Raw genomic sequence first — 10577 nt, 5'->3', positions numbered from 1 at the left:
CCTAGATGCAGCCTGCAGAACTCATGACAATGCACTAAGCATTCAACAGCCTGGGCTAGACATCCTGTCTGCCTTATACATTTCTAGACAACAAATCTCTAAATATCCACCTAACTAAGAAAATACCTAACAGTCGCCACAGCGAATCGTTACACTGACGACTAGCATGTTGACATTTGGCACGTTTTACGCCGGATGCCCTTCCTGACACAACCCTGATTCGAACCCAAGCCGCAGCGCCTTCACCACTAGCATACGAGGGGCGGCTACATACTGTACACCAAATGAATACCCAAAGTACTTCACAAACTGGTCGTATAATTTGAAAAGTAAAGCTGTCAAATAAATGTAGGTCTAGTGCAATAGGCTAAAAAGTGCACTATTTTCCTCAGAAATGTACAAATATAAAGTTGCTAAAATGGAAGTACTCAAAACACACATACTGCAGGCTCAATCAAATTTGCAGACTTCGAAAGTACAATTCTTGTGTACATTGCTAATATGAACCCCGTCTATTCATTTAACTGCAGTTTGATTGTTCGGTATTCTATAGTGCGACTGCGAAACGTATCGGTTTATCTGCGCGCGACTGGTGATGCCTCTTGTTTTAGGGTAGACCGGTACAGTACAGGAACTGTACTGCTCGACTCAGTTTTGGGAATCGGTAAAGTCGATCCTAAGAAAGTAAAGTCGCTACATCTATTTTCTTAAACTCATTCAGCTGACTTTTAGGACAACTGAGGTTATTAGCAAGATTTTAATTATTTTACTTGATTGCAAAGGTTCCAAACATTGAAAACGGTTTTAGCTAACATTAATTAGACTGCTGTTATTGCTGTGTTCTGATCAAATAGTCAAATACGGCACTTATTCTTATTAGGCTTAAACACTGGACCATTCCAAAGCTGCAGTCAAAACAGACTGTTTCACGAGCCTTTACAGTCTGTGCAGGAAACACCCATCCAGTTAGAGCCGATTTTAACGATATCCTTCATTATGACCGGGAATCTTAAAGTGTTGATCTGTGTTATGTGTTACTTCAGAGCAGGGCGGGATCAAACAATCCAGTCAGAAAGCTAACCAATCGCCGGTGATTTGTTCTGCGCGGATCTGACTCGTCTCGGACGGGGCTAAATGTTTGCTTTTCTTCAGTAACGCCCACCTTAGCCAGTTGAGTCCATGGATGAATCCAAAACGAACAAATCGTCCACGAGTCGCGCATTAAACACACCGGCTGCCGTCAGCGCTGCTGGAGATCGACACTCTTGGTGAGCTAAAATGTCTCGACAGAGCCAAATATATGTTTTGGAAATGCCCAGCAAATGACCACACATTGTTGTTGTTTATGTGTTTGAATCCATCTTAATGTTACTGTTAGCTAGCTAGGTGCTAGCAAATGACGTGACATGACGGACCGAGCCGCCCTTTGGCCTGGTTCTGCTGCTAACCCAGTGACTGTCTGTCATCTAGCGAGGTGGTTAATTTCTCTGTGGTTTTATGTCCAGAGGGTTTGTTGTGTTCGGACATGTCTGCGTAATGTCCCCGGCTAGCCAGCTACAGCTAACCGTCTGTCTGTGTTGGTAACGACTGCACCAGCAGCCACAGTGTGTGGCCTGCTCCGGGCTGGTGCCTGCCACACACACGGTGGTAGCAGCTACTGTATGTTCTTCTGCTGGGTTGGGTTGACCTTAATAATGAAGCCTCTGGTAACATTTACAGGTTTCTCTCAGGTTAGCTACATGCAGAGGTGTAGAATATAACAGTCTGTTGTGTCCAAGCTGGCAACTAAATGTTGGCATTACTCATTCAAGCAGCAGCGTTGATGCAGGTGACGATGTAAAATGATCATTTTGTTGCTCAGTGCTTAGTGACGACGTCGTTTCAAACGGATAACATGTTAATTAGCTCCGTCTTTGGCTGAAGGAAGCCTGTTTTCAGACCACATCTGGAAGGAGAAATTGCATTGTGCAGTTTGGTTTATAGGTGGGCAATACTACAACCTGTGCCAGGTAATGTCAGGTAATACCAGTATCACCAGTATCAGTGCTGATATCGGCAGTGGTACACGGTTTTTTATTTTTATGATACTGTAAAAGTACTCTGTTACAAGTAAAAGTCCTGCTTTCAAAATGTTACTAAAGTAGAAAAGTATTAGCATCAAAACATACTCAAAAGTAGCAGAATGTTGCATTTCACATTAATATAGGCTATATTTATTATTGGATTATAATTAGTGAAGCTGACAAAAGTAAAGTTATAAAATACATGTAGTGTGGTAAAAGTGAAATGTAGTGAAGTCCAAACATGTAGTAGTGGAAAATTAGATTGCTCAAGTACAGCATGTGACTAAATATGCTTAGTTTACTTTCTACCACTTGATGTTGGTGCTGTACTTTTTCTTGTTAGCAGATAATTTACCATCATGTGAGGGAATATGGCATGATTTGTGGGATGAGTGCATGGTTAAAGACTTTTTCTAATGACCACCAAAATGATTATCCATTCATGAGGAATTTCTATTTATGGTTCTATATTATTTGCACATTTAGCGAAGAGGAATTTGCTAATCGTGAGTAACAGATGTTCATTATATCACAGTGCGATAGAGGAAACCAGAAAATCATCAGAACTAAGAATCTGAAACTGATGGAAATTTTTTTTTTTTTTTTTGGTGTTTTTGCCAAAAAAAAAATTGTTGCAGAATATTGTTGATCAGCTGATCAGTTAATATAAACTCATGGTGTCAGTGTTGGTGTCTGTTGATCATGAGAACATTCATTACATCAAAGCAGTTAATTTATGGTTTTATAAAATGTCAGAAAACAGTAAAACTACAGTATCAACTTCCTTGTTTTGTGCGAGCACTAATCCAAGCCTCACTATGGTGTTCAGATATTATAGAAATCAGGATTTTTTCTGTTTTACAGTGGATGCTCTTTTAATGTTCTGTTCACTTGTCTGCCCCAGTGATGCCACCTGACCAGCCAGTCACCTGTGTCTCATTAGACCCTGGTGTTGGGCCTCACCGTGCGCTTGACTGTCTGTGTTTATCTGTCCTTCTGGCCACCCACACTTGTGCTCACATCAGTTGCCAACCAAGACTTTAGACTACACAGTTGCTGCCCTTGACAGCTTGTTTTCTGTCTACCTCCTGACCATAAACACCCTCCAGAATCTTTTTGGCTGGATCTGCTCAGCTCCATGACCCTGTTATGCAAATGTGATAATTCGGTTCATCAATCGGCCCATGAGGATTTGTTGAAGTTACACTTCAGCTTTTCTATGAAAGGACTATAACTAACTACGTATGGTGTTATGAGACCACGTTAGTTCCACAAAGGATGATAGAGGTTTACTACTTGTACCACTGACTGCTAAAGCTGTAAACTAAAGAGGAAACATCTCAGGTAAAAACCCTAAACGTTTTTATGTTGTTCATCGCTGTTGTAGACAGTCACAACCATAACAGACGTCACTCTGTCTACTTGTCTTGAGAATGAATCCGGATGCACTGCATAGTCGAGGTGAAGCAGCAGCAGCAGCTGTCTATGTTATTGTTGTGCGGCCCACCAAAGCTCCTGTGAGAAGCCAGGAGACTCTGGGTCACCAGAGGCAGCCAGTGGCATGTACTCACTTCTAAAGATGCAAGATGTTCTGATGATTAGGACCACACACAGGTGTCTAGACTTAGCTAGCTGCTTTGGACCATACCTCAAAGGAGAGGCTTGGATTTCATGAGAAACGTTTCCTTCTTGTACACTGTAAATATTTTGCCTCCTATAGCCGCGTTCTCATGCTGCATACCAAGTGTGCTTCCCCTGCTCAGAGCCCCTTTTCTCTAGCCTTGCTGTTTGATCTCTCATGCAGGCCTGACTGTTTGGAGACGTTCAAAGAAGAATGGGTGACTATAGCTTCTCTTCACCAACTGGACCAGTCTAGGCCCACTTTTAAGAGCTTGGTTTGTGTTATTTTCACAGGAGATTGACGATGACCTGTTTAGCTGTGTTAACTGTATCTGGTTCACAGGCCTGAGTCCATCACACCTGTTGGTTCAGCAAACCACTGAATGGTGCAGGTGCTGTGCATAGAGGTGTGCAACAGTGCATAGAGCAGACCTGGACATTTTACGGCCATGCAGCTTTCAAGACAAGTTATGTCATATCCCACAAAATCGCCAGAAAAAATAAGCCGTTTTCTCACGGAGAGTTTATTAAAGAGTGTTTGTTGGACTCTGCAGCACTAATATGCCTGGAGAAAAAGGGCGCATATGAGAACGTCCCCTCTCCCGATGCACTGTAACGAGGAGGGTTGAGGACATGCAGGAAATCGTTGGATCTACCTACATATGTGAACAGACATTCTCAGTGATGAAGTTCAACAAATCCAGATTTCAATGCACTTGTTCAAGCCCAAGCCAGACTGGAATTCTCTCACTGAACAAGTAAAATTAACTGAAAATGCATATCTTCACAATACTGCAAAACACCTTTTCAGTGTTATGTGAAGTTGAAAATAAAATGGAACTGTGATGTAATGTTTTTTTTTTGTCTTTACTGTTTATTACTTCTATAGGGGTAATTTCCTGTTTGACCTACACCACAATTTCATATATTTATATAAATATTTATAGAATATGCTTATTCTTCTGATTACCAGTAGCAGCTAATCAACACATATAATTTACTGCTTTTTACAATGGATGATGAATGAATTTTGAGCAGAATCAGATGTAGAAGATCAAGAACAACTTAGTATAGGCCTGCTGACTTGGAGACTGGGGAGCTCCACAATGTTCATAAGGAAATAAATAAGACATGAAATAACTTATTTGAATAAACAGACTTTTTTTATGGGGGAGGCTGTGGCCCAGGAGGTAGAGTGGGTCTTTTCCTAACAAGAGGATTAGCGGTTCAATTCCCGGCTTGTCCAGTCAACATGTCGAAGTGTTCTTGAGCAAGACACTGAACCCCCAGTTGCTCCCGGTGATGTCACTGGTGTGTGAATGCGTGAATGCTTGAGAGTGCGAATGGGTGAATAGGCAAATAATGTGAAAGCGCTTTGAGTGTGCTGTAAAAGCGTAGAAAGGTGCTATACAAGTATAAGACCATTTACCATTTACCAATTAAGTTCAAGTTATCGTTGGTTCGGCCCTCCAACACAGTTCAGGTTTCTCATGTGGCCCCTTGTAAAAATTAATTGCCCACCCCTGGCATAGAGACATAGGGTGGAAACTTTGTTTGTTTAATAGTGCTGATAATGTCGTTGCTTCTCTAGCCCCAGCTTGTGCTACCTCTCCTGATAACCCCAAAAATCCATATATGGTGACCGCCTCTATTTCCTGAATCCTCATAAACTCTTCCAACTGCCCACATTCAAAAATAATCTGGTACAGTCAGGACAGATATCATTTTGGTCTGTTTCTCTGGTATGACAATTAGTTCATATAAACAAAGATGGCAACAGGAAATGATGCCACCTGTCTCACTTTGGGTGACAGTCGAGTACAGCGCCGCCAGTCATCAGCTATGATTTACAAAAAAAGCAAAAGAAAAGCTGAATGTGATGATGAGATAGATATATATATATATATATATATATATATATAGGCTCCATAAAATTAAAGATAACTATAAAGACAAATAAAAATCAGCTTTTCCTCCTTTGTCATAGATGATGTCATTTCTTGTCATATAAAGGCTCAGTTATGGGACTTAAAGTGGTCACGTCTACATTTTCTCAACACTTTCCAGTCTCCTCGTTTCAGGAGTCTCTAACCTCCTTTTTCCATTGTTCTGTTCCCCAACACCTTTCTGTTTACAGGTGAGTGGCCAATCAGCAGCTACGTGCAGCTCTCCGTCACCATGGATGCATGTGCCCGTATCAGAGGAATCACACTAAGGTCCCGGGCCTCGGCCCGGAAAGAGGTTTGTGTGCCAGGACACTCCATCTTATTCTGCAACAGCCTGCAACTCTCTGGATCTTTGACATGACACTTCATGCCCCATTGTCCAGTGATTACATCTGGCATAGGATTTTTAGACAGCTGATATTAAAAATCATCTCTGCTGGACAAACTGAACTCAGATTTAGTTTGCTCCTCACACACACTGATGTATTTTACTTCCTCTTGCAGTATTGTTGTTATTTTGTTTGTTTTCTAAGTGCGACAGTACTGTACAATACTGTACTTTAACTCTTGGTGCTTGTGGTCTGTAGTTGTAGATGTTGGCTATAGTTTGTAATGTGGTGAGATGTGCTTTAGCCCAGTAGGAGCTTAATTGTCTTTGAATATAATCTAATTACCCAGGACATATACACGCAGATACCTCATCTGTTGTGCATGCTACAAATGCATACATGTTGGCTTCTTAGTAGGTCGGCTGAGTAGCCGTGTACTGAGTCTGTAAACACTGTGTGTGTTTGCAGACTGTGCATGACAGTGGGGCGCAGTGTGTGAAGAGCCTCTTGAGGAATAAAAAGGAGCTGTGCAGCTTTGGCCTGGACCTGCCGGCCAGAGACACCACAAGACTGACAGAGGTTTGTCACATACCAACAACGGTGCCACTTGTGTTCAACCAATAAGACACATTAATACTCACCATCAGCTGTGCTCTTTCAGATTCATTTTGTGTGTTTGCCTGGCCAGTGTGAAGGAGAGGATGTCACCCACCAGGCAAGTAAAACATCGAAAGCATGTCCTTGTTATAGATCTGGTCTTAATATGGTAAACATGGACACTAGGTCATATTTTTTCAGATTAGTCATTTGACCTCTACGCTAATTTGCCTCTGTGTTGTCTCCTTACACCCCAGGACCTGTCACCTTTGCCGGGCGGGCTGTGCGAGCTCCTCAGGTCCCTCCACGTTCATAGCCTCAAGAATGACGAGGTCCTGCTGCTCAAAGTGTCACGCAGGCTGGCAGAGCACAAGTACACTAGGCCTCAGGTAGGTGACAGAGCTTTCATGTCAAAGGAATGTGCCCGGTCAGCTGGTCGAAGGCCAGGGAAGTAAGAATGGGCAACTGCACTACTCCAGCTTTTCTCTGCCTGTAGATATAACTATCCACACAAGTAGTTGGTTTCTTTAAAAGAGCACCACTGATTTTAATGATATTTAAATGACCTTTATGAAAAGCAAAAGATATTTTTTTTAAACTAGGGTAACTGCACTAGTGTCCATAAACTTGCACAGACGTGGACTTTGGTTCTTTCTTTTTCAGAAAATATGATATTTAACACTTGGTAGTACCACTAAATTATATTTATGTGTGACATTTGTGTTCTCATGGTTGTTGATTAAATTATTTTCCCACTTCATGGCCTTGTCTGCCTCTGCATGTAAACAGATGAGCCAGGTGTTTATCATGCTTCTGAGGACACGCAGGTGGGAGAGACACACAGCAAATGTTGTTTTTTAAGTTCACGATTGCAACCTTGTTCTTGCTGGTCCTGTGCACCATGTGTGAGTTTACACAGGCCCTGAAGCGCACTCTGGTTTCGTCATCCATGTCAGACAGTTAGACCTCCCACCCACTGGCATTACAGAGGAGACTTGCATGATTTGGTATTCTGCACATGCAACAGATCAACTTCCTGTCAGAGTTCAGACATAACAATACACTCCCAACTCTCTTCTCCCCATCTGTAAGGTTACAACACAGAAATGTTTTGTTCTATTTAATTTCACAAAAGCCAGTATTTTTTTACATCACCAGCTTGTTGTCTTCCAAGTGACTGTGAGACCAGGTTTTTCATTCCTGTCTCTTCCTTTGTTTTTCTGTTCCTCTCGCTGTTTCTCTCTTTGCCTCCAGTGCTGCTTAAAGGCTGTCTGTGTGCTGAGGCAGACTCCCAGCACGAGCGTCTGCCCTCAGGCCAGTGTAACGTCCCCAGTGGGCTTGCTGGGCTGCTACATGGCAGGTTTGCGCTATGCTTTGGAGCTCCAGGCTCTTCAGAGGGGAACTACTGAGCCCAGCCAGCCAGAGGAAGATGACACCAACCAGTCGGTCTCATCAATCGAGGATGACTTTGTCACGGCCCTGGAGCATCTGGAGGAGGATGATACAGCAGACAGTCCATGTAGGTTCAACAACTAATGTTTCTCTCTCATGTAGAATATCTTATGATCATATACATCTGAAAATTCCAAAATGGAGACCTGAATCTTAAAACCTCTCCTGTTTTATAGCATCATAATCTGTGCATAATAAATTCTTCAAAAAACTGGCAGAAATGTAACTGTCAATGCACTGCACTGTTTCCTCTACCTTTTATATAATGAAGGCACCAGGGATGTACATAATTTGTTGTCACTCTTCTTTCTTTTGTGGATAACATTTGTCACATGTATCTTCTGTCTGTTCTTTGTGTGTATTGTTTGTAATGAGTTTTCTCTCCTCCATGTCCATCTTCACAGCTGCAGCTTCCTATCCCCATTTTAAAAAGCGAGATGTGGCATCGCAGACAATCCCAGCCCACAAGAGAAGAAGGGAATTATCAGGCTCTCGTGTTATTGTAAGCTCATCTTCGAAGAAGTATTCAGCCAAGCATAGGTCCGGCCCTGATGTATCTGTCACAGTGCAGACCTCATCAGGCATGGAGTCCCAGTGGACCTACTGCACTCCTGGAGCTCATCTCCCCTCACCTTTGATTCATGTCAGTGAATCAGAAGAGTCGGACTGCTCCAGCCCCAGCCCAATCATTTTCCTGGATGAGGTGGGCTACCAAAAGAGCCTGCTGGCTAAGTTGGACATCCCCCAGGTGCCAGGGGGGCCCAGAGAGCAAGTAGAAGACTCTGACTCTGAAGTCAGTGAATTCTTTGACAGTTTTGACCAGTTTGATGAGCTGGAGGAGCTCAGCTCAGAGAGCTGCACCCTCCCACTGCCTCTGGACACCATCAGTACCCCAGGCACACAGAAGAGGTCCACTGAGTCCAGCGCTAGTGGGTCAGCATCCAAATATGTTTCTATGGGTTGCTCAACCCAGGGTATGAATCCTCACCGCTTTGAGCAGCCCACTCTCCCAGCCAGTGTGAAAAAGCCCACTCCTCTGAAACCAGGCTCTCCCTACTCAATTCACTCCGAGGTGCCTGACTCCCCGCGGCCAGTGCAGACCCCCTCTGATGAGAATGGTGGCCCACTCTTCAGTCCTGTCAGCTCCTCGGCCTTCAGCCCTCTGGTGGACTCTAACGGACCGCTGGAATACTTCTGGAAGACAGATGAGGATGGACAGGACAGCTCAGAGCTGCGTAAACCCCAGGATCTCTGCTCACTGTATAAGACCTACTCAGACTTTGCCAGCAGTCTGTCCAGAGAAATCCTGGGCTCTGTCTGTGGCTACCAGTCTGCTGTTGACATCAATGATAACAAGAATCTCAGCTGCGTCTGTCACAAGGAATTCAAGAACCCTTCAGGCTACCTGATGAAGCTGTCAGAAATACAAGAGACTGTAACAGTGGCCAAGTTGCAGAAGAAGTCCCAGTCCCTGAAGGATGGCATCCAGAGGTTTGCTTCTGACCTGGTGGAGATGAGCCTGGGCAGTGCCTTGCGAGACCTCCAAAAAGGTGTGTCCTCCTGTACCACCACCTTGTGTCACCTAGCTGCCAGGCTCACCTCCTCAGTGTTTCAGATGGCCTTCCAGGAGATTGGCATGCGCCATGCCTATGTGTTGAAGGAACGAGCCATCAACGGATTAGCCGGCTTCCTGGTGGGAGAGGCTGTGTCTGGGGCGCTGAAGGAGTTCCTGGCAGTGAAAAAGCAGATATTCCACAGCACAGTGACACGCTTCGCTGCAGATCTGGCTGAAGAGCTTGTGTTCGAAGGGATTATGGAAGTGTGTCAGTTCTCCCACCCCTCAACCCCTCTCACCCCTAGTGATTGGTCCTTTGGCCATGGGCAGGAGGAAGAGGAGGAGGTGGTTTCCTCCTATGCTTCAGACTTGTCTGAGTCTGTTATCCAGGAGGCCTTCATAGAGCTCTCTCAGGCTGATGTTGCCTTCACTAGCCAAGCAGCGATTAGTGTGTCTCTGGACAACATCTGTTACGTCAGTGCAGAGAACACTAGCACACACACCTGCAGTACCTTTGCTAACCAGCAGGTTTTAAGTACCAGCTCAGCTGCAGCTGTCCCGGTGCCCTCAGGAGAGGATGCTGCCTGCACAGTGAAGAAAGCTCTGTTCACTGTATCAGGCATGGCCAGCTGTATTCCCGTGCCCCAAGCAGGCCAATCCCTCTGCCACCTTCAGGATTCAGAGGAGATCTGCCTATATAAGTCTAGTGTGTCAGACACCCCACAGCCCAGCCCTCAAAAAGTAACTGTGTCTTCCTCTGACACTAGCACATCAACACACACTTACCTTTACAGTCATGGAACTCAGACCCCTCTATCTCAAGAAGACCGCTCCCAAGGAGCATCACCATTCCAAAACCTCTCTGGCAACATGGTGGATATGATAGTACCTGAAGCTTGTAAGCTAGTCACTGCCTCTAAGATGAAGAAGAGTTTTGGTGACTGTGCTGACTTTTGTACAAAGTCAATCAGAAGCCGAAGGGGCTCCAATCAAGAGACGGTAAATTATGAGGCTT

The 10577-nt window shown here is 44.2% G+C and overlaps 1 protein-coding gene across 1 annotated transcript in view; it reads left to right on the top strand.

Moving 5' to 3' along the window:
* The first annotated feature begins 650 nt into the window (after nt 1-650).
* Nucleotides 651-10577, top strand: part of akap11 (A kinase (PRKA) anchor protein 11) — a 21208-nt gene continuing 11281 nt past the window's right edge. Inside the window, exons 1-7 of the mRNA XM_020620060.1 lie at nt 651-1268; nt 5821-5924; nt 6427-6537; nt 6620-6673; nt 6813-6944; nt 7810-8074; nt 8412-10577. Coding sequence (XP_020475716.1) covers nt 5862-5924; nt 6427-6537; nt 6620-6673; nt 6813-6944; nt 7810-8074; nt 8412-10577 — 2791 coding nt within the window. The 5' untranslated portion in view covers nt 651-1268; nt 5821-5861. The remainder of the gene's footprint in view (nt 1269-5820; nt 5925-6426; nt 6538-6619; nt 6674-6812; nt 6945-7809; nt 8075-8411) is intronic.

Source organism: Monopterus albus, unplaced genomic scaffold (assembly GCF_001952655.1).
Source record: "Monopterus albus unplaced genomic scaffold, M_albus_1.0 scaffold231.1, whole genome shotgun sequence".
NCBI lineage: Eukaryota > Metazoa > Chordata > Actinopteri > Synbranchiformes > Synbranchidae > Monopterus > Monopterus albus.
Note: the sequence above shows the minus strand (reverse complement) of the source record. Positions and strands in the feature narration are given on the sequence as shown.